Source organism: Simochromis diagramma, unplaced genomic scaffold (assembly GCF_900408965.1).
Source record: "Simochromis diagramma unplaced genomic scaffold, fSimDia1.1 OVJJ01000682.1, whole genome shotgun sequence".
In the NCBI taxonomy this organism is placed as follows: Eukaryota; Metazoa; Chordata; class Actinopteri; order Cichliformes; family Cichlidae; genus Simochromis; species Simochromis diagramma.
The window spans coordinates 2,196,504-2,220,579 of record NW_024387359.1 but is presented as its reverse complement, the minus strand read 5'-3'; the positions used below and the strand labels follow the sequence as shown (position 1 = coordinate 2,220,579).

At 41.7% G+C, this 24,076-nt stretch overlaps 2 protein-coding genes across 2 annotated transcripts; one reads left to right on the top strand and one right to left on the bottom strand.

Moving 5' to 3' along the window:
• Positions 1 to 77: 77 nt before the first annotated feature.
• On the bottom strand, positions 78 to 5,644 carry LOC120718628 (proteinase-activated receptor 3-like). The gene is made up of 2 exons (XM_040007194.1): positions 1,617 to 5,644; positions 78 to 1,226 (listed from the first exon to the last, which is right to left on the bottom strand). Exons 1-2 carry the CDS (start codon positions 1,678 to 1,680, stop codon positions 145 to 147), a joined length of 1,146 nt encoding a protein of 381 aa, XP_039863128.1. The 5' UTR covers positions 1,681 to 5,644; the 3' UTR covers positions 78 to 144.
• Positions 5,645 to 11,312: 5,668 nt separating this feature from the next.
• Positions 11,313 to 13,628, top strand: LOC120718698 (proteinase-activated receptor 1-like). The gene is made up of 2 exons (XM_040007331.1): positions 11,313 to 11,535; positions 12,012 to 13,628. Exons 1-2 carry the CDS (start codon positions 11,460 to 11,462, stop codon positions 13,223 to 13,225), a joined length of 1,290 nt encoding a protein of 429 aa, XP_039863265.1. The 5' UTR covers positions 11,313 to 11,459; the 3' UTR covers positions 13,226 to 13,628.
• Positions 13,629 to 24,076: the final 10,448 nt, after the last annotated feature.

Here is a 24,076-nt window from a genome sequence, read left to right as displayed (position 1 = left end):
TAGAATAGAATTCAACTTTATTGTCATTGCACATGCACAGGTATTTTTTTTTATTTCTCTTTGGATAGCAACCAAGGAGAATCATTTTCCTCATGATTGGCTACAAAAATAAAAAGTCATAATTACTTATTGCTAACCCTTAGTCTACGTGTTACGTGTTAACAAGACACTGCTGAGTGTCTTTCTCTTGAAAGTTTTAAAATGAAACCTAGACTGTGCAGCCTTGGACATGAAAAGGAAAAGGAAGGGATCCAGACAGGCATGGACACAGCACAAACACACTGCCACATTAAAGTACACATACAAAGTTTCTGTTCCATCCACAAACAGTTGGACATAATGGACAAAGTGTAGGACTCCAGGGGGGACAAAGCACACCAGGAAGATACTAAACACCAGTGTGCTTGCTTTGATGTACGTCACCCAGTCAAAATGTGACCTTGTGAGCTTGTTGATGATTCGGGCAAAACACACAGCTATAACAACCAGAGGCACCACAAGAAATAAGATGATAAGAATCAGGTGATAGTAGAGCAGAAACATGTGAGAGCTGTGATCCAGGGGCAACACATCATGGCAGGTTGTGCGGTTGAGCTGAGGGAGCCAGTAGCTCTGCTGGACGATGAGCTCTGGGATGATGGCGACACCAAACACCCCCCACAGAGCCAGGCTCACCCAGGCAGCGCACATTCTCTTGGGCATACTTTTGTACAGGAACGGGTACACCACAGCAAGGTGGCGTTCGATGCTGATGCAAGCCAGCGTCATAGCCGAGCAGTAGAGATTGCCGTAGAAACATGCCGTAACAACTCGACAAGCAGTCTCTCCGAGAACCCAGTGGTTTCCATGGAAATGGTAGTGAGCCTTAAAGAAGAGGGAGAGGAGGAGGAAGAGGTCGGAGACAGCCAGGCTGCAGTAGAGGATGGCAGAAGACACCTTTCGGATTTTAGTCACTAGCAAACACAAGATACTGACGTTGGCTGGAATCCCAACTGTAACCACCAACATGTAAATAATGGGAATGACTCGGGTGCTCAGAGAACCACCGAGGTACCGCACTGTGCTGTTGTTGAGCAAGTTCAGAGCTGGAGGGGAATAAGTTAGAAAGGAAGCCTGAGTCCCATTTACGAAGGGCTGGATGTTAATGACAGGGGCCCCTTTAAATGTTCTGGGCATGGGAAAAACAACCTCAGAGCTGTTTTTCTGCTCCCTCCGTCGCTTTTGTCCTGCAAAAAACAAAAAACAAAAAAACAATACAAAAATGAAAGTTACATTCAAAATATAAATGATTTTCAAATATATTTGTACCAACATATGTACTGATATATTTTGTTAATAGAAAACCGTTTTCAGTGCCACGCTTGTTTTTTCTGCGCTTGAAAAATCAAAGATGAATATGCATGACAGAAAATACGGGAAGTTTTCAAACTGACAGAGCTGCACAAGGCAATGTTTGGCTAACTATTTAAAACCATTCTATAATAAACCATTCAATGGCAAAATCATGTGTTTTTATATGAATAATGAAACTGTGGCAGTTTAATTATCAGATTAACTGTCAATTTCCATGAAAAAACACTTAAGTCTGTTCTTAAATTGTTATAAAATTCTCTTACCTTTTTTCAGCTGTGTACCGCTTATGCAGAGAGCAAAAACAAGTAAAACAAGTATCTTCCCCATATTTTGTTCCTCTCTCCCTCAAATAGAAATGTACAAATCTAAATTTCTACACATTCCTTCCAGTCGTGCAATTGTTTCAGCAATGCAATGCCAGTCTTCAGACTCACAACATGCAGAGGTGATATCAACATCCTTTTACTCAAAATATCTCAAACTGCAGAGGTGATATCAACATCCTTTTACTCAAAATATCTCAAACTGAGACCAATATCAGGAAGCCAAAACATTAACTTGTTCCTTCCATATGATAAGAGCTGTGCTTAACATACGTTTCAGTAACAGTCAGAGATATCTGAAATAAATGTGTGACTTGAAAGTATCCATCCATCCTCTTTCGCTCATCCTTGTCAGAGCTACAGGGGGCTGGAGCCTATAATATGTCAGATATGACACATTTATCTGATATGACAAAACAAAAAAGGACAAAAGGTTTATTTACAGCAAACTAATAATCATGACATATTAATATTTATGCAAAGGAATTTCATGATAAAGTTTATCTATACATGACCTGGTGTTGCCAGTTGTTCATGGTCTTATTCTTAATTTACCTTCAACGATTTTCATGAAAAGTACTTTTTACAAATTGGCCATTGCAGTGAATCAAACCACATAACGTTACAATAAACACATATTACAGTGCTGTGTAGAGGATTCAAGCTCTTTCTTAACATATTTCTTCCAATAGCCAGACTACCTTGTAAATATTTTAAAATTATCTTAATTGATAGTTCTCCAGAGTTTCTTTGGGCGCTGGCTGCTTCTTCACTCATTCCAACTTATAAAAGGAAATGGAGTCCTCTGTACTTGACACTAGGGACAGAATATTGCTTAGGTGCTTGAAATTTTATATAATGGATTATCTCATCCTCTACACAGCTGACAGCTATAACAATAACAGCTGGTTATAAGCTTACATCATGCTGGGAACGTGTTAGTGTTCCCGCATATGAGGTAAAGAAGGGGGAAGGAGTGAAGGAGATGGAAGTCTGGGCTGTTAAGCTTAGGCTGCTCTTCCCACAATTTGGCCCATGGATAAGAAGAAGAAAATGGATGGATGAATGGCCAGGATGTTGAAACTCCCAGAATGGTCTTACTGTAATTTATTTAGTTTTCTTTAACTAGTGTTATAAGAAAACCTTGCATTTTTTAAGGATGTAGTGATGCTGGTTAATTAAGTATAAACATACATGTGTATGTTATATGTAGGGCTATGCTGTATATTTGGCAGACAGAGTTGTCAGAATGGGAAAAGGCAGTAACTGACTGTAATCCATGTAGGAATGTTTTCACATTGTGTACTGTAGCATTCTTGTATGAGGATGGCTTACATCCCTTTAAGGGTTGAAGCTGAAGTACCAAGCCCATTTTTAAAATGTAAGGAGTAGAAAGTACAGATATTTGTGTTAACATGTAGGGGGTAAAGATAAAAAAAATTTGAGAAAAAGAAGTACTCAAGTAAAGTACAGATACCCCCAAATTCTAAGTATAACACATTTGTACATTATTACTTCTCAACTCTGACCCTATGGACGCTGAAAGTTAATTAATCGTAGAATTAGCGGCAATCAAGCCAGCTTGCTAAATTGAGAGCTTATCTTTTATACTTGGCTCTCTCTTCACCACGGTGGACCAGCACAGCATCTGCATCACTGCATCTGCATCACTGCAGCCATGCCCCCAATCCATCTCTCAGTCTCTTGCTCCGTCTGCCCTCATCAGTGACCTTTCATTATTTTTTCTACCAGTAGGTGTATTAGTTTTTAAAGATTTTCTAGAGAATGGACTGCAGACTCTGTGTCTGGTGTAATAAAACAAACAGCACAAACAAAAAAAAAAAAAAACCAGACAGAGATGCACTTGGCAACATCTGGAAGAAGTAACTATTGTTCTTCCCGATGTTGCCATCCTGTGGTGGATGTTTGAAACGTTAGGTAAATGTACCTTACAACCATAAATTAAGAACATTCAAAAGACAGTAACAAAGAACATGTTTAATGGCACCCTAACATCCCAAGAGAAAACTTTAGTCAAACTCCATTATTAAATTAAGTTTGTGTTTTAACCACCCACCTACATCATTAAGCGGTAATTTCACATTCCTATCTGTAGTGCAAAAGAGTTCTTGGGTATGTTGTATGCTGTCTAAATCTGGTTTTTGGGCTGGCTAAAACAATATCCATATTTAGATGGGTTCTGGTCAGCTGTACGCAAACAAAATTATTCTGTCTGCGCTGCTGTATCATAAAATACCTTGTCTGCTGTGTCCAGTGGGGTCAGATGGAATATATTATATATATTTTATACCTCAGAAATTAGTACCCCCAACCCAACACATGCACGCTCTTACTTCAGCACCCTCAACTTCAAGTACCTTCCCATGGCTCTGACGTCCAGGGATTTTTAGCAATATAACACCTTTCACCTATTTCTGCAAAGGTTAAAATTTCCAGTAATACAGAATATATAAAAGTCTATCTGCACTCTTCTACATAACAGTAGAAGAGAAGCTACTACTACTACTAGTACTAGTAGTAGTAGTATCCCTTGTTTACAAGGGGTTACCACAGTGGGTAGTTTTGCATATTTTATTTATCACATTTTTACACCAGATGTTAAAAAGTTGCAAACTACTACACTATCATACAGCAGGTGTCATTTAAATCTTGTAAGCCCAATACTCCGCTGCCATGGAATTCTGTGTACTGTCACTAGAGGGCAAGGTGAGGGAAAATGTGCTGTTCACAGTCATGTGCCAAAACTGTATTGTGTATTGGTTTGGGGGGGAAGTGCTTGCTAACTTCCTCTTTAGTTACTTGGTTAGTAAAAGTGTGGTATGATACAGCCAAAGAATAAAAAAAACAGGAACACTTTCAAACACTGAATATACTAAAATAAATCAGTACTCCAGGCTATTTCCTTTGACATCAGCACTTTTGTCTGATCAAGGTCAACCTAGGAAATTAATTATTGTCAATAGAGTCTTGAGACAAGAAAGATGACATTTATGTGACTCTCTAAAAAGTTATGCGATTGTGTTTTTGTCATCTTGATCCTATCTGTGATAGAAGAAAGGATATTTATTCAAGGTACATGTAGATGTATGCTTGCTAACAGGAACATGCTGAACTTTTTTTATCTCAATCTTTTTTAAGCGTTAATGAAAAGTGAGTGGGGGTGGGGGCACTTTTCTCTTCTTTTCTTTTAAATCACTGGACCAATGCTCTTTCTAGAAACAGAAAATATTTTGTCCAGTTGCACAGAATAAATATCCCTATTTTTTCAGTTGAGTGACGTCTGACATTTTGTTGTTGTGTTCTCTGTCAGATCTCATACTCTTAGTTACAAAGAGTTTCTAGTCAGATTCCTCTGGGAGGAAGTTGTGGTTCACACTAAACTGTCAAATAGTATAAATACCTGCTGTCTGCATGGTTTTCAGCTCTTTTCTTATGTTTGCTGTGTGTATCTTCCTGTTTTCTGGTCGCAGATGTTGCATTTTATTTAGTAGTTTAGTTTAGTTTAGCAGACTGCAAGTCTAAAAAAAATAAGTTCCTCGTTCTGTAATCTTTTCAAGCTGAAATATTCTATATCTAAGTACTGTTGTTGGATTTCACAGCTGTAGATCTTTAGTGCAAAAGAGTTCTTGGGTATGTTGTATGCTGTCTAAATCTGGTTTTTGGGCTGGCTAAAACAATATCCATATTTAGATGGGTTCTAGTCAGCTGTACGCAAACAAAATTATTCTGTCTGCGCTGCTGTATCATAAAATACCTTGTCTGCTGTGTCCAGTGGGGTCAGATGGAATATATTATATATATTTTATACCTCAGAAATTAGTACCCCCAACCCAACACATGCACGCTCTTACTTCAGCACCCTCAACTTCAAGTACCTTCCCATGGCTCTGACGTCCAGGGATTTTTAGCAATATAACACCTTTCACCTATTTCTGCAAAGGTTAAAATTTCCAGTATATATAAAAGTCTATCTGCACTCTTCTACATAACAGTAGAAGAGAAGCTACTACTACTACTAGTACTAGTAGTAGTAGTATCCCTTGTTTACAAGGGGTTACCACAGTGGGTAGTTTTGCATATTTTATTTATCACATTTTTACACCAGATGTTAAAAAGTTGCAAACTACTACACTATCATACAGCAGGTGTCATTTAAATCTTGTAAGCCCAATACTCCGCTGCCATGGAATTCTGTGTACTGTCACTAGAGGGCAAGGTGAGGGAAAATGTGCTGTTCACAGTCATGTGCCAAAACTGTACTGTCAAATAATATAAATATCTGCCGTCTGCATGGTTTTCAGCTCTTTTCTTATGTTTGCTGTGTGTATCTTCCTGTTTTCTGGTCGCAGATGTTGCATTTTATTTAGTAGTTTAGTTTAGTTTAGCAGACTGCAAGTCTAAAAAAAATAAGTTCCTCGTTCTGTAATCTTTTCAAGCTGAAATATTCTATATCTAAGTACTGCTTTTGGATTTCACAGCTGTAGATCAACAGATGCTAAAATCTGATATATGCGTCTCTCTCTGCAGTTGACATAAGTTTTCAGACACACATTCTCCTTATAAAAATAAGGAGAGTAGATGAGTAGTCAGATTGTGTTCATCAGAAAGTGTGTGGATCCCTGTGAACCAGCTCAGACACAGATCAGTTCTCATATAATACCCCCTAAAGATCTTTAGCATCTTTTAGCTACAACTCCCTTATTTACAAGGGGTCACCATATAGTTGATTTGACAGAGTATTGCAACAGATAGTCTTCCTGACACAGCTGTCAATGCATTAATGGCTCCTCTCATACTCAAACCAGAGATAATTTGTTTGATAGTTAGATATGTGAACTACTTACCCATGTAGCCACTTGCTCTCACGGAGAGGAATAAAAGAAACCCTTAAACCCTATCAAACAAGTAAGCCTGCCTTGGAAATTGAATATGGATGGACATTTTTCACTTCAATTCAATTCAGTTGAATTTTATTTATATAGCACCAAATCACAACAACAGTTGCCTCAACCTGCTTTATATTGTAAGGTAAAGACCCTACAATAATACAAAGAAAACAGAAAACCCGTTAGAAAAATTATCTTATGAAGTGAGACACACAGTAGTGTGTCCCAACGCGTTTATTTACTTGCAAGGAAGCAATAGCATACACAGTGAATGTCTATGTGAGTAAGAGGAGAGGATACCACATTACAAAGAAATATTGAGTAGCTGTTGGATCTGGCTTTCCTAGTGGACGTGACTGAAAGAATTAACCAGCTGAACTAGCAGTTGCATGGCAGAGAGTAAACAGTGTGTGAAATGATCAGTGCTGTGAAGGTGTTCACAGCTAAATTCTCATTTTATATCCAGCAGATACTAAATAAAAGACTTAAGCACTTCATCTCAGTTGCAAAGATACTGGAGTCCCATTTAGGAGCAGAAAAGGTATTTAATGGACACAGATTCTGTGATCTGGTGTCCAAACTGGGACAGGAGTTTTCAGACAGATTCTATGGCTTTGAGAAACTGGAGCCCGCTGAGACTTTTATTGCTAACCCCTTCCTAGATGTTGACATTAGTGAGTTGTCAGGGCAGATGACTGAGCTTTTCAGTGTTGGTCCTTTGGAGATGGACATCATAAATCTCCAAAATGATGTCCACCTTAAATTTCAGCAGCATTCTCAGCATTTCTGGAGTTTGGTGGAACCAGACAACTATAAAAATCTTACATGGATACACTCTTACATAAAGCTCTCTGGTTGAATCTATGCAATGCCAATCTTCTCACTGACAGAAACTGTGCAACTCATGAACATTATAAAAAGATGGTGGATTTATGAGCTCAGAAATTTGCACTGTTTGCTGTTGATTTGTTTGGAGAAAACATGAATTTAGAGAAGTTCAAGTCCTTCAAATATGCTGAATCACATGCTGTTGAATCTTATTTGATTATCTGAGTTTTACACATTTTGTTGTTCATGTTCATGTTCATTTGCACCATTCATTATTCATTATTGGGTACTGTGCATAGAATTTAAGTTGAAATTTTTTTTTAATGCATTTTGGAATAAGGCTGTAACATGACAAAATCTGGAACAAATGAAATGCTATGACTCCTTTACACATACATTTTAAACGCATGAAGTGCAAGAACCCTCATGCGTTGCATAGGCTGGCATGAACATACGATTTGTTCAAAGGCGCTGATGTAATGACTTACATGAATTCGCTCTAATTCAGTTCAAAGAAGTAAGCACCAACAGTTACATTTCTTCAAATATACATATATATATTTATATGGTCTGTATTTCTTGGAACTAGACTAAAGTAGATATCTGAGTATTTGCACATAAAATTGTTATGGCTGTATTAATTTAAAAAAAAAAACAGTAATACACTATTCACTTGTCAACAGAAAGAAAAACATGTTCAAGTCTTCAACATTAAGACATTTGTTTCAGCTGTTACAGGCGCTAAAAAAACAGAAAGCAGGAAGCGTGGCAGTGACATTGCTCTGGATCTAATCTCCCACAGTCTGTATCCTTCCTCCTCCTTTTTACACGAATGAACTTTTGTTAGTTTAGAAACTCCCCAAGCCTTGCAGGCTGCAGGAACAACATGTCCTCTACTGTGCATACCAAACTGTACTTTTTCTCACAACAAAAATGTTCAGGAAAACAGTTCCTGGCAGCCATTAACCCAGAGAATTATACTGCCAGTCCCAGAGCCTTATAGTATCATTTTTATTGTTCTCCCACACTGTCACAGCACTCATTGTTTCAAGAAATAAAAAAGTATTTGAAAGCATAATGCTTCCTTCCTGCCCAACACTAGAGCAGCAGCTAACTTGGGGAGTGTCTAGAGAGCAAAGTAGAAATTCATTTCAGAAGATACCCTCGTACAAAAACACTATAGTAATGCAGTAACACTAATGCGCTACCTAAAGTATATTAATCATCCTTCAGGGGATATAATTATATTCTGCAATGCGGTGTTGAATTTCAAGTGTCATAACAGGGGCTAACTAACATAGCTTGCTTGGGACTTCATCATGTTTCATTATGGACCCTGAGTTAAGTGGTTTTGTGGTATCGTGTGTGTAGAAGTTTCTAGATAACATCAACAAAATAATCAACTTCAAATTCTGCTTCTTCTTGGTGAAAATCAAATGTTATGTGTCTTTAATACATTTGTGTAAATACTGTGACTTTCATTTAGCCAACCAATTTTCTGTTACGAGTTATTATTTGTTATTTATATATGTTAAAGAATGGCCAAGTCACCAGTCATTCTGAGGAAGTCATGAGAAAGTTCAGTTTACAGCATTATGATTACAACATGCGGAATTCACCAGAATACACACTTGCTGCCAGTACTGCTCAGGTTTTTTGCCCCACCCCAAGAACTGAAGGCTTGACTATGAAAACTGTAACAAGATCAATACCTTGTCAATCATGACTGAAATACCTTAGGTTTTGCATCGATTAATCGTCATGCACTAAGGCATACAAGAGGAACACAATAAACATAAAAAAGCTTTAACTATCTATATGCAGACCCACTTCTTTCCATGTAATCTCCCTATTGTCAGCAATTTTATTTAAAACTCAAGTCCTAATGAAGAAAATAATGTAGGCTATAATTAATGAGGTTTTCTGGTATAGATAGGCGATATATGTGGACTTTATGAAAGCGACCAGGCGGCCTGGGTTCAAGTCCGACCCACGGCTATTTGCTGCATGTCTTCCCCTCTCTCTTTCCTCCACTTTTCTGTCAGTCTTTGCTGTCCCTATCAAAAATAAAACCATAATAAGGCCCCCCAAAAATAAAAATAAATAAAAAGATATACTTCCTGCTTTCCAGTCTTTATGCTCAAGTACGCTGGTTGGGTCTTTATAGTTGTGCAAGATATGCACCTTCAGCAAGAAAGCAAATTTATTTATCCCAAAATGTTAAACTATTGCTTTAGGTAACACCAATGCAGAAAGAGATTTTATGTTTAAATATGATTTTATATTTGTGTTATGATTTTTTTTATGTTTAAATATGTAAGAATGTTTAAATAAGAAACAATTCACTGTGACCAATATTTTTGGGAGGAAATGGGTTTAGTCTGCCTCTCTGAGTTTGAGTGAATATAAAAGCATGAAAGCAAAAAGCAAGGCGAAAAAGTCCAGCTGCTGACAATCCCTACTCCCATCCCTCCCTCAGGAATTCTCTTTTCATCTTACGCAGAGAAAAAGTAATCAGCACATTTCAAGGCAAAGGTGCCTTTCATTTTGGTGGTTTTACTGTCCTCTGTTCTCATCCCAGCACTTCATAAATATAGACTTTTTTAAAGCAGATACATGAATATAAAAACTCCCATTACTTTAACTTGTATGATTGGTTATTGTGTTGGTTGTCTCTTGGTCATTTTCACCAATGGGAAGTACCATGGTCATGTAATTTCCTGGAAAGACAGGCAATTGCAATCTGGATAAACAGTTTACATAAGCAAGTAAACAAAAATGTAAGGACACATAGACAAAAAAGGGAAAAAATCTGGAGAACAATTTGCTACCAGGAACGGAGAATGTAAAGGCACATTTATAATTTTACCAGCCACCTTTTGAATATGTCTTAAATAAGTAATGGCAACATCTTATCTCATCACAAAGGGTTAGAAAAAATAAAAAGAAGAAAAGGGAAAAAAGTTTGGCTTTTGTTGTCTGAAAATATATTTGCTCCAAAATTAATGACCCTATAGAGCTTTCCATTTGCCCTCTGTCACAAACAAAGGAAGCAGTTAAGAGTCTGCAGGGATAAGTTAAATCACTTCAAACAAAATTGTTTATTCCAAGGCATTTTCCCAGAAGTTAATACTTTGAAATGTGTTGCTGGATGTTTACATCCCAAGAACAGAAAATCTTTTTCATATTTAGCTGAAAGAAAGATCAATTTAAAGTGGTGATAAATAAATTGCTGTTGTTGTCCCTTCACTACTAGGTTACCGTGGTTCATTATCATTGTTTCTTATTACTCATCAAATAGAATGCAGCTCTTAGGCAGAGTTCAATGTGCTGTCCGGAAAAAGGACACAACTTTCTGCAGTGTTAGTCACGCTTCCTGGGTTGAGAGGAGAGTTTTTGCTTTAAAAAAAAAAAGAAAAAAGCACGAGGCTCATCAAACTTCACTGTCTAAAGAAAACAAACAAACAAAAAATCCCCACACTGTTTTAAATGTGCCATTTGAAACACATTGTGCCTTTTTCTTTGAAATATGCTACGTTATAAGCCCCGTCTCACTCTAATTTTGTTTTTCATCGTGTGTTAAAACGACAGGTAAAAGGTTTCATTAGAGAACTTTAAAAAATAGTTTGTTTGTTTTTTTAATTTAAAATAGACAAAAATCTATGAACTGTCTTCTAACCGTTTACATCATTAAAACGGTCCTAATTTGTTGACAAGGTTTGGGAGCGCGGGGGGCAGGGAGGGGAGGGGGGGGGGGGGGGTCGATGCTGCTCGCATGTCTTTGGTTAGATCTTGACCTTGCTGCGTGACTGGAAAGGTGACATCACACCACAGGAATGTGTCTGGGAACAGACCTCTCTGATTGGTGGAGGGGCGCGATAGGATCTGACCAGCCGAAATTTGGGCGTAAACAAGCCACATTTGACGTGCTTCTGTAGAAGAGCGGCAGCAGAAGAACTCTGGGTCGACTGGGAACGGAGAGTATTAACGTCGCGCATTTAATCAATTTATTCTCGTTTAGTGGTTTTATTTTTCACCGGTGAGCAGAATGCTTCCGATGTCTCTGTTAGTTTCTCTGTGCCTTGTGTCGTGTTTCGGTGCTGCCTACGCAAGAGAAAACGCAAGTAAGAAAACTTTCTACTATGTTTAAAACTCTGGCATTCCCTGCGCACTGTTTAAAAAACTTTCACTGGAAATGTGTTGATTTAGCTACATTTAGTCGGCATAAAATTGATGGTTTTCTTTTTTTTATTTTAAAGTCATTGAAGAAGTGTTTTCCCTTCCAAGCTGAAGTAATAAAACAGTAGCAATTAAGAGCACTTTTTAAGTTTTTAACGAATGATTTAATTAGCGATTTTAAATTTGGTAAGTATTGTTAAAATTGAAATTGATTTTTCTTTAATGGACAAAACTGATATTAAGGTAATTAGATAAATTAGAAATGCATAATCTGGACCTAGTAAAATGTGGTATATGTTTGTTAAACTGTTTGATACCAAATGAAGATTGTAATCTTCCTGTTGGACTAGCCAAAACTTTTCCATTTCCTTTACCTTTGATCAGACTGTCTCCCCCACCCCCCTCTTCTCTCTTTCTCCAGCTGCTCCACACGGAAGGGGCTTTTTGTATGGCTTACGCCAGTCAGTGACGGATGAACCAATAGATTATGATGATAACGGCACATTAAATCGTTCTTCAAATGGTCCCAAGGACAGAAAAGGACTTTCGGAACAGGCCCTGATGTTTCTTACTGGCCCTGTGTCCACCATCCTTTTACCTTCCTTCTACACGCTGGTCTGCTCCATCAGTGTGCCAATTAACATCTGTGCCCTGCTGGCTTTTGCTCGGGGGATCCGTCCTAAGAAGCCAGCTGCAATCTATATGCTGAACCTGGCCTTAGCCGATCTGCTCTTTGCACTGATGCTCCCCTTCAAGATCTCCTACCACTTTGAAGGCAACAACTGGAAATTTGGCCCGTCCATGTGCCGCGTGGTCACTGCTGCCTTTTACTGGAACATGTATTGTTCTGTTCTTCTCATAGCTTGCATCAGTGTGGACCGTCTGCTTGCTGTAGTTTATCCCATTGACTCTCTGGCTTGGAGGAGGCCAAGGAACACAGTCATAGCCTGCATAACCATGTGGGTGTTATCCTTGACTGGCTCTGTGCCTCTTGTTACATCGGACCAGACTTTTCACATCAGTGAGTTGAACATCACCACCTGCCATGATGTCCACTCCACAGATAAGATCGTCTGGTTAAAGACATACTTCGTCACTCTCTGCTGCCTCCTCTTCTTCCTGCCTCTGCTCATCACAGTGGTGTCCTACACTCGAGTCATCTGGTCGCTGAGCAAACTCCAAAAAAGGCTCCCTGGAAGCTCACACAAAAGGAAAAGAGCAATAGTGATGGTTTTGACAGTTCTGTTGATATTTGTCCTGTGTTTCATGCCTACAAACTGTCTGCTGCTCGCACACTACCTGCAGTTTAACACAGAGAAGAGCCAGGAGGCACCTGATGGCTCTTACGCACTCTATCTGGTGTTTCTGTGTTTGGGAAGTCTGAACTGCCTCCTAGATCCCCTACTCTACTACTTTGGATCCTCCCAATGCCAGAGACAACTCTCCAACGTGCTCAAGTGTCATAAGGTTACAAAGAGAAATGATATTAGTAATTCATTACCTGCTTCATGCAGATCCAGCACCAGACCAATGCTGAAATCCAGCTGTACAGAAAGTTCAAAAATAAACTCTTCAATTAAAGTGGATTCTTTCCAAGAAAACACCGACAGCCAATATAAGAAACTACTCATCTAACTCTCACTGAGCTGACATTTTAATTGAATCCTTAAATGTGATTTTTTTTTTTTTTTTTTTTTAAGTTATGAAACAACAACAACAATTAAAGCCTATATATAGGGTTTAGCTTTGTTTGGATTCCTAATTATGCCTTTTAAACGATGAAGGGAGTTCAGATAAGACTGCTTTTTAGAAATGAAATACTATTATTTTTATGCACCCTATATATATATATGGCTCACTGTTCTGTAAGTATTATTCAATCCATTTTTTTTTAACTGTTTGCTTGTTTTAAAGTGTTTATATATAACCAGTGAAAAGCAGTTACTTATTACTTTTTGTTTTTATTACATATACCAATTTTATTTATTTTTTTTGCAGCATTTTTTCACTGAATAAATATTTTTGACTCACACTACAAGCATGTCTCAATGCCACCTATAATTTTAAAGCCCTTCATAGTTTGTTTCATGCCTCCCTCTGTTGGTGAGAGTGTGCATTGATGAGTGTCAGTTCATCCTACTGCACCAATGTCCTTTTCTCTCCAGTAGGCAGTTCTATATTCCTTTTGCCTCATCTTTCATTCAGAAGTGTGGGTGGATGTAGCCAAATATTTAAAACAAAACAAGAAATAGCTGTTACTGCTGATAGATTTACTGGTCAAAGTGGACATTTAAACAGAGATGCCAGTTTCCATTATCAGCATGACATGTGTAACTCTGAAGTGATGAGCACAATTACACACAACCCACAGGAACTATAACACACCTACTGTTCCTATAAAATACAGTTTTGAGTAACCCCTTTATATTCTTTATATTTTCCTAGTAAAATGGGAAATGTGTGTAAAGGAGCATGAAAATATATTACATAAGGCAAAACAGATTTGAAGGACAGTCCACAGCTCTTCTTTAGCTGCATAAGTGAGTGATAGTGATCTATTTTGTGTTTTTTTTTTTTCTATCTGGGTATGCTTTAAATGTATTGGCAATATATTTGGGTAATTACCATGCTGAAAAATAAATCAATTGCCAATCAGATACTTCCCAGATGGTCTTGTATGAATGGGACTGCATTCATAATTCAATCAATGTTTGACAAGATCTCCAACACCATCCATCCAGCCTATCCTAGCTGTCATAGGGCAAGAGGCGGGGTACACCCTCGACAGTCTGTCACAGGGCTAACACACAGGGACAGACAGCCATTCGCTCTCACTCCCGCATTCACATAATAAATTGACCTATCTCCACTAACTCCTCTTTGGACGGTGGGAGGAAGCCAAATTATCCGGAGAGAACCCATGCAAACACGGGGAGAACATGCAAACTACACACAGAAAGACCCCCCCGCCTTATGGTGGAATTGAACTCAAGACTTTCTTGCTGTGCGTCCCACCGTGGTGCCCAATACGACTGGCTAAAATGCAGCCACAAACTATGTATTGACAAAACCTTCTGACTTTTAGTTTAGTTTGTGTGTAATCTGGCATACCTCAACCTTTTCTCCCTGTTTCCCTTTCTTAAGAATGGCTTCTTGACAGCCACCCTGAGTAGTTTCAGGGAAACGGGTGCAATGACTGCACTGAAAATGGAAAGAAAAAAAAAAAAAGCAGCCAATGTCCATAGTTCTGCACAAGGCCTATACAATGACTAAAAAAAATCGGGCTTCTTGAAACCAAAATTTATAGAAATGAGGGCTTACTTAGGACCTTTTGAAAAGTACTGTAATTTCACAACAATCAGATCTATGAGAAGAATTTTATTTCCCATAGGGGAAAATAGCAAACTAATATAAAGACAAAAAAGTCACAGGTGTCATGTATTTACACTGGCATTTCTTCTCTGCATAACCATATGGATATTATGGCCAGGATACCGTGAGCATGCCTGATCTCCACTGATTATGGAAGCTAAGCAAGGTTGTGCCTGGTTAGTACATCGTTGGGAGTTCACCTGGTAATAGCTCAAAAGGCCTGTGAGACCTTCCGATGACTCCTGGTGATAGTCATCTGAATGATAGAGACCAATCCTGAAATCTAGCTGTACAGAAATGTCAGATTAAACATTACATTTTTTTAAAGTGGACCCAGCAACACTGTCTGTCCTATTCTCTCCAACAAGTAGTGCTACATTACTATCAACAACAGGAGAGTCAGTTAAGGCTCTTATTTCTGTGCTGGGTTATAAGTAACAACAATTAATACATACTTATAATTTTGATGGTCAAGTACAGAGGAAACAAAGCGAAAAACAAGGAAACAACACTGGGAGTTGGGATCACATCTGTTACGGTAAACTAGGGGACTCAAGCGTGGGAGTCTGTTGACAGGAATGGGGAAAAACACACTCACTCCTCTTCTGTCACACACAACACTTTAGCAGCCACGTTCCTCTCACTCACACTCAAGTATCCACAAGGAATGGGACCAGGTTTTCTATACACAAAGAGAAGGTGAATTAGAACAAATGCACAATCCACAAGAGCTATACAAGCAGTCTGTAAGCCAGGGTTTCACTGACACGAGTAGCCTCGCTTCTTCCCTTTAAATAATGGGAGGCTAATGAGACGCAGGTGTTTACCATCCTACAGGTGTGCAGGCCAAAAGCAGAAACCCATGAGTTCCAGCCAGGCGACAGAGGGAGAGAGAAAGAGCAAAGGAGAGAGAACAAGAGAGAAAAATTCAAGTTGCCTAGCCCTCATATTTATTTAGGCATAGCAGTGAATTGCAGTATGAGAGTAAAACTAAGTATTTCATTTTGTTTTTTTACATATATGTTGAAGGTCTTAAGGTAAGTGTAGCCCGGGTATATTTTATGGGGCTAAGTTTTATTTCCAGTTAGATATATCTGAATAGTTCTGTTGTTCGTTCTACTGTGTTGTAGTAGTAATAAGGAAGTGTGTTTAGGTGCTTTTACTTTGAAAGGGAGCGAGCGGAAGGAGAGAGGAGGGAACGGAGGCGGCCACGAGAGAGGAGAGGAGAGAGAAAAGCGTGCGCGAGATGCGGCTAGTGTCTACAGAGACTTTTTTTCCAATGGACAGTGAGGATAAATCATCCCACGCCCACGGCTGAGTAACAGAGCGTGACTGTGAGGTGGTGCAGCCCGGACTGGTTTGCACTGTTGCCTCGAAATATCCCCAGTTAGCGGCGTGCTAACTTGGCTAATCGGAGTTAGCCATAAAGGCGGACTTCGCTGGATGTCACCTGACCTGCACAGAGTGGGAGGCTACTGACTGCCAAGGCGGGCCGATCAGGTTTGCTGATTAAAAGGAGTAAGCGTGCAGCTCGGCGACCTAAGGGACGGACCTCTCGGCGTGCCGTGAGTGTATTGTGGACAAAAGACTAAGGTTTCCAGGTAGGAGCACCATTTTGTTTTCTTTTAGGACCGTTGGTTCCTACGCACCCTAGCATCGATCCAGGCCTGCACCGAGGGGACTTGGGAAACTGGGTGGTGTGAGAGTGTGTGTGTGTGTGGGGCCCATTACAGTAAAGAACTGTGTAACTGTTATTATTGTTATATTTTGTCATTGCAAGAGACTTTTTACTTTATTGATTTATTGGGTGTTTACCAGTTCATTCAGTAAACCTGCTTGGTTTAAACATAAGATTTTGTGTCTAGTACTGTTTCTTATCTATAGTTCAAAGTAAGGTAAAAGTGTATCTGTGTTTTATACGTGTGTAAATCAGGGGAACTTTCACTGAGGGCAACTAAGTAAGTTTAAGATAACTAGAACTCAGGGCGTACCCGGCTATAGTGGAGTACACAGTCAGGGGCGCTACATAAAATGGAGGCACCGCTGGGATATTTTGTTGTTTCAGTCTGAAGTTCCCAAGCACGTGTATTTTGAGATAAAAGCAGTAACTTTGATATTGTTTGGTCATGGATGTTCAAGCTATGCACTCTGAGTTGTTCGAGGAGCTTCAGGAATGGAGTCGTGGAGAGACCTTAGATGAGGCTCACACCCTGATGGTGCTTACTCCCGAAGGAGTGGAGATAGACCAAATAGAGCACACTCTGGAGAGTGTTAAAGCTTTGGGTCGAGTGCAGGTGAGAGGCCGGAGATACAACAAAGCGCTTGATAGGCTAACTGTCCTGTGTGAAACCAAAGAGAAAGTAGATGCCACAAGAATCCCACCTGAAGTGTATCCTACGGGGGCTGGTGAGCCGTGGTCCATCATAGTGACAGCTGAAGCTTCGCCTCGTGAGGATTTTTCCCAGAGTAAATCGAAACGCGGGGCAGAGGCACAGGAGAATGGTAACTCTGCAGAGTCGATAATCCGTGCTGTGGGCGATTTGTTGGCAAAGATGGAGAGACCCTCCAGTGAAGGCAGTAGTTATCGTAGACTCAGAATGTTCTCAGGCACAATACCAACACCAGTTGGAGAAGAGACATTCGAACAGTGGGTTGAACAAGCACACCTAATGGTGGAGGAGAGTGACAGTTCTGCTAAAGAAAAGAGACGCAGAATCATTGAGAGTCTTAAAGGTCCAGCACTAGCGGTGGTGAAAGCTGTGAGGACAGCTGATCCTGATATTAGCCCAGAACAATGTCTAGAAGCTGTTACAAAAGCTTTTGGCAGTGCTGAGACGGGTGAGGATTTGTACTTTGCTTTTCGGTTACTACAACAGCAACCGCAGGAAAAACTATCCGACTTTCTGAGGCGATTAGAGCAGTCGCTGAGCAGGGTAGTGAGTTGTGGTGGAATTGAAGCCCACCGTGTTGATAGGACCAGAGTAGAACAGCTCCTTAGGGGTGCCGTGTACTCCGACATGATGTTAGTGCAACTCAAGCTGAGAGACAGGAAAGAAACCCCACCCAGTTTTGTAGAGCTCTTAAGTGAGATCAGAAGTGAGGAGGAGTATGAAGCCTCCCGGGCTAAATTGCATCTGGTAGCACACAAAGTCCAAGCACAATCAGAACAGGATAACAGACAGATTGAAATTCAGAATCTGAAAACTGAGATTCGAGAACTGAAGTCTATGGTTTCATCCATGGTATACCAGTCATGCCCCGCACCAAGAGAAGTTGTAGAGCCTGTTCCAACAAGCAAGACTGACGGTGTAGAGAGTTCAGCAGATGGCGAAGTGGTTGCGCTGAGAAAACGGGTTAAAAGGTTGCAGCAGAAGCTGGACGCCAGAGAGCAAAGGTCTGTTGTGTCCTCTCCAGTTTTGAGAGTGGAGCCGTCCAGGGCTGATCTGAACTCTGCACGGACAGGCAGCACCAGTGATAAAGAAAGCAACTTTTGTTATCGCTGCGGAGAAAATGGGCATTTTGCTAGTAAGTGTGGAAATGCCGCAAACCAGGCCAAGGTTATCCAGAGGTTCATTCAGTCACGGAAAAAGCCCAAACGACGGGAATCATATCCCAAACCCCCTGATGCAGGTGATACCGTGTGTTCAGTTAAGAGGAGTGAAGTAGTCATGCTAGAGGACAGAGGGATCCCTAAAGGTTTGATAGGTCCATCTAATGTAAAGCAAGTCAGAGTGAATGGTGAACCGTGCAATGCTTTGTTAGACAGTGGGTCTAGAGTAACCATCATTTTTGAGAACTGGTATAAGGAGCACTTGTCAGGTGTCCCAATTTACCCAGTTTCAGGTCTGGCCATCTGGGGTTTGAGTGATTCTAGTTACCCTTATCTCGGCTATGTCGTTGTGGATGTGGAATTTCCTGAGCAAGTCAAAGGAGGTCACGAGACCATTTCGGTCTTAGCTTTGATCTGTCCCAACTCCAGAGGTCTGGACCAGACCCCCATGATCATAGGCACCAATGCCTCCCTTTTCCAGAGATTGGCCACCTTGTGCCAGGACACCGTAGGCGTGAGTAGCGTGCAGACTGTAAGCCAAACAGCTGGAGTTTTAACCCCACCAGCTCCTGTGGAGATCCCTGTAGAGGATGAGGGTGGAGTAGGCTGGGTGAAGTGGGTTGGGCCCAGCTCCCTGTCACTCCCGGCCGGTCAAAGCTGTCATGCTATATGCCGGGTGGAGCTAGAAGAACCACTCAGCAAAGGCATATTAATGGTGGAAGCATCCCCAACCATTCCGTTGCCAGCTGGCGTGCTGCTGCAGCCCATGGTGTTGCCTAGCTCTGCGTTGGAGGTAGACCATTTTGTTGTGGCAGTGCAGAATCAGTCTTCCCGGGATATCGTTCTCCCAGAAGGGACCGTTATGGGTCAGTTGTGTATGGTTGATACTGTAACTGCAGCAGTTGAAGTCTGTTCAAAAAAGGGGAAAGATCAGAGAGAGCTAGATCCCCTTCTCATAAATTTTGGCGACTCACCTTTGCCAAATGAATGGAAAGAGCGGCTCCGACAGAAGTTGTCCAAGAGGGCTAATGTGTTTTCCCTCAGTGAGTGGGATGTCGGTCTGGCAAAGGGGGTAGAGCATCACATTCGGATGTCAGACTCCAGACCATTCCGCGAACGGTCACGGCGTCTTGCACCAGCTGACATTGACGATGTGCGTAGACACATACAAGACCTATTACAAGCTGGCATTATCAAGGAATCTCGCAGTCCTTATGCCTCTCCCATTGTCATTGCCAGAAAGAAAAATGGCAGTATCAGGATGTGCATTGACTATCGAACACTAAACCGTCGAACCATTCCTGATCAGTACACCACTCCCCGCATCGATGATGCACTTGATTGTTTGTCAGGGAGTAAGTGGTTCTCTGTCCTGGACCTTCGCAGTGGCTATTACCAGATACCCATGGCGGAGGAGGACAAAGAAAAGACCGCGTTCATTTGTCCGTTGGGTTTCTATCAGTTTGAGAGAATGCCCCAAGGTATCACAGGGGCACCCGCCACTTTCCAGAGGTTGATGGAGAAGGCAGTAGGGGACATGAACCTCCTGCAGGTACTAGTGTACCTCGATGACCTAATAGTCTTTGGCAGGTCATTGGAGGAACATGAGGAGCGACTTTTGAAGGTGCTAGACAGACTGGAAGAAGTGGGATTAAAACTCTCATTGGATAAGTGCCAGTTCTGTCAGCCGAAAGTGAAGTATGTGGGACACATTGTGTCTGCAGAGGGTGTTGCCCCCGATCCAAGTAAAGTAGAAGCGGTTACTAAATGGCCGGTGCCCACAGATTTGAAATCCCTGCGATCTTTCCTGGGGTTCTGTGGTTACTATCGCCGCTTCATAGCCAACTATGCTTCCATTGTAAGGCCACTCACAGAACTCACTAAAGGCTATGCCCCTACGCAGCACAGTAAGAAAGGCCAGGCAGGACAAGGAAAGACCTACTTGAAGGAATCAGAGCCCTTTGGGAGTAGATGGGATCAGTCGTGTGTTGATGCTTTTCACCACATCATTCAGTGTCTGACCACTGCCCCTGTGCTAGCCTTTGCCGATGTAAACAAGCCATACACCCTTCATGTGGATGCCAGTCTGAAAGGTCTTGGGGCCGTGTTGTACCAAGAGCACCCCCAGGGGCTGCGGCCCGTGGCTTTTGCCAGCCGGAAATTGAGCTGCCCCGAACAGCGGTACCCAGTGCACCAGTTAGAGTTCCTGGCTTTGAAATGGGCCGTCGTGGACAAATTCCATGACTATTTGTATGGCGCAAAGTTTACTGTGCGCACTGATAACAATCCGCTGACGTATGTCCTTACCACTGCAAAGCTAAATGCAACAGGGCACCGATGGCTCGTGGCTCTAGCTAGTTATGACTTTAATCTTCAGTATCGGTCTGGCAAGACTAATATAGATGCTGATTTGTTATCAAGAAACATGGTTGATGACTTGAAGGAGACAGAATGGGATCAGGTCTCTCAAAGTGGCGTAAAGTCTATTTGTAAGAGAATATGCCTGGATGATGCAACTGAGACCAATGCGAGATACATCGATCAGTTGGGGGCACCTCCCGAGTGTGTTCCAGCTGTGTATGCTACTCAGTTAAGTCTGTCAGCAGTAGGGCAGGTGTCAAAGCCAGAGTTGCGACAAGCTCAAAGAACAGACCATGCCCTAGGCAGAGTGATCGATGCGCTGAACACTGGTACTTGGCCAAAAGGTATCCATTCTGACCCAGAGTTTGTGCTAATGAGGCGGGAGGCCAGCAAACTTGTCATGAGAGATGGGTTACTTTACAGGACAACCCGAAAGCAGTCCGGGGATGAGCTGTACCAGCTTGTGTTGCCTTCTCAATACAGAGAACAGGTATTGCGGTCTGCTCATGATGATATGGGACATTTAGGAATAGAAAGAGCCACTGACCTTCTGAGAGATCGGTTTTATTGGCCAAAAATGGCAAATGACGTGGAGCAGTATGTCAAAAACTGTGGGGTATGTGTCACCCATAAAACACCCTACAAGAGAGCAGCCTTTTTGCACCAGATGAGCAGCAAGGGTCCCATGGACTTGGTTTGCATGGATTTTCTGTCTATGGAGCCAGACTCCAAGGGGATAGGTAATGTCTTGGTGGTAACTGACCATTTTACCCGGTACGCACAGGCTTTCCCCACCAAAAACCAAAAAGCCACCACGGTTGCCAAAGTGTTGGTGGACAAATATTTTGTGCACTATGGATTGCCTGCCAGAATACATTCTGACCAAGGACGAGACTTCGAGAGCCGGTTAATCCGTGAGCTCTTGCGGTCATTGGGTATACGGAAGTCTCGGACAACTCCCTATCACCCCCAGGGGGATCCACAACCCGAGAGATTCAATCGAACCTTGTTGTCAATGTTAGCGACACTAGGGGATGAGAAGAAGCGAACTTGGAGTCAGCATGTAGGGTCGCTAGTTCATGCCTATAATAGCACAAAGAGCGATGCCACAGGGTATTCTCCCTATTTTTTGATGTTTGGGAGGGAGGCTAGGCTTCCCGTGGATGTTTGTTTTGGAGCATCTCCTGATGGAGCTGAGGAGAAGACTCATTCACAGTATGTGACGAACTTGAAACAGGATTTGCAGAGAGCTTATCAGTTAGCCAATGAAGCTGCTGATAAGGTACACAAGAGAAACAAAAGAGCTTTTGATCGACGAGTCAGTTTCCAAGCCTTGGAAGTGGGAGACAGGGTACTCCTTAAGAATCTGGGGTTGAAGGGGAAACATAAGTTGGAAAGCAAATGGAACGCTGTACCACATGTGATTGTGGGAAAACTGCCCAACCTACCGGTGTATAGGGTGAAGCCACAAACGGGTCAAGGTAGTGTGAGAACCCTACACAGAGATCATTTGTTACCGATTGGGACAGAAGTAAGACTGCCAGAAGGCATGGCCAGAGATGAAGTGCCAGCGAGACCACAGACTCGCAGGATGGGAAAAGGAAAAGAGAGGGTAGAAAGCAGAGACGTGAGTCAAGACACTGGGGAGTCGACTGGATCGTCAGATGTAGAATACGAGAGGCCACATGCCTGGTACAGAGACTGTGTGGAGAAAGTGTTGAGGGAGGAGTCATTTAGTGACAATTCTCCATTGGCATCGGAGGATGACGCTCAAGCTATGTTTCTATCTGAGGGCAATGCTGAAGAGTCTCAGGAAGAAGAAGATGACATTGGTGATGTAAAGAACACCGATACAGAGTCAGAAGAGGAGAAGGAAAGACCTCTCTCAAAGAGGTCTAGGGGAAGACGGAGTATTGGGAAAGAGGTCAGCAAATGCCTTAGGTCAGGGACGACTGGGAAGAGGAGAATAAAACCAGTTTTGAGACTGTCCTACGATGAACCAGGGAAGGCTAGTGACCAACCTATTACTATTGTTCACAGAGGGGTTGTGATAAAGTTGGGGAATGTGTAAACGAGAGAAAAAAAAGAAAAGGTGAAGTTCTAAGAGTGTCTGTTATACATTCAAGATGTGTGGAGTTTTATTTGTTTGTTTATTTGTTTTCAGTCGCCTTGGGAGATGTCTGATGAGGACATCCAGACGATTAGAAGGGGGAGGATGTAGCCCGGGTATATTTTATGGGGCTAAGTTTTATTTCCAGTTAGATATATCTGAATAGTTCTGTTGTTCGTTCTACTGTGTTGTAGTAGTAATAAGGAAGTGTGTTTAGGTGCTTTTACTTTGAAAGGGAGCGAGCGGAAGGAGAGAGGAGGGAACGGAGGCGGCCACGAGAGAGGAGAGGAGAGAGAAAAGCGTGCGCGAGATGCGGCTAGTGTCTACAGAGACTTTTTTCCAATGGACAGTGAGGATAAATCATCCCACGCCCACGGCTGAGTAACAGAGCGTGACTGTGAGGTGGTGCAGCCCGGACTGGTTTGCACTGTTGCCTCGAAATATCCCCAGTTAGCGGCGTGCTAACTTGGCTAATCGGAGTTAGCCATAAAGGCGGACTTCGCTGGATGTCACCTGACCTGCACAGAGTGGGAGGCTACTGACTGCCAAGGCGGGCCGATCAGGTTTGCTGATTAAAAGGAGTAAGCGTGCAGCTCGGCGACCTAAGGGACGGACCTCTCGGCGTGCCGTGAGTGTATTGTGGACAAAAGACTAAGGTTTCCAGGTAGGAGCACCATTTTGTTTTCTTTTAGGACCGTTGGTTCCTACGCACCCTAGCATCGATCCAGGCCTGCACCGAGGGGACTTGGGAAACTGGGTGGTGTGAGAGTGTGTGTGTGTGTGGGGCCCATTACAGTAAAGAACTGTGTAACTGTTATTATTGTTATATTTTGTCATTGCAAGAGACTTTTTACTTTATTGATTTATTGGGTGTTTACCAGTTCATTCAGTAAACCTGCTTGGTTTAAACATAAGATTTTGTGTCTAGTACTGTTTCTTATCTATAGTTCAAAGTAAGGTAAAAGTGTATCTGTGTTTTATACGTGTGTAAATCAGGGGAACTTTCACTGAGGGCAACTAAGTAAGTTTAAGATAACTAGAACTCAGGGCGTACCCGGCTATAGTGGAGTACACAGTCAGGGGCGCTACATAA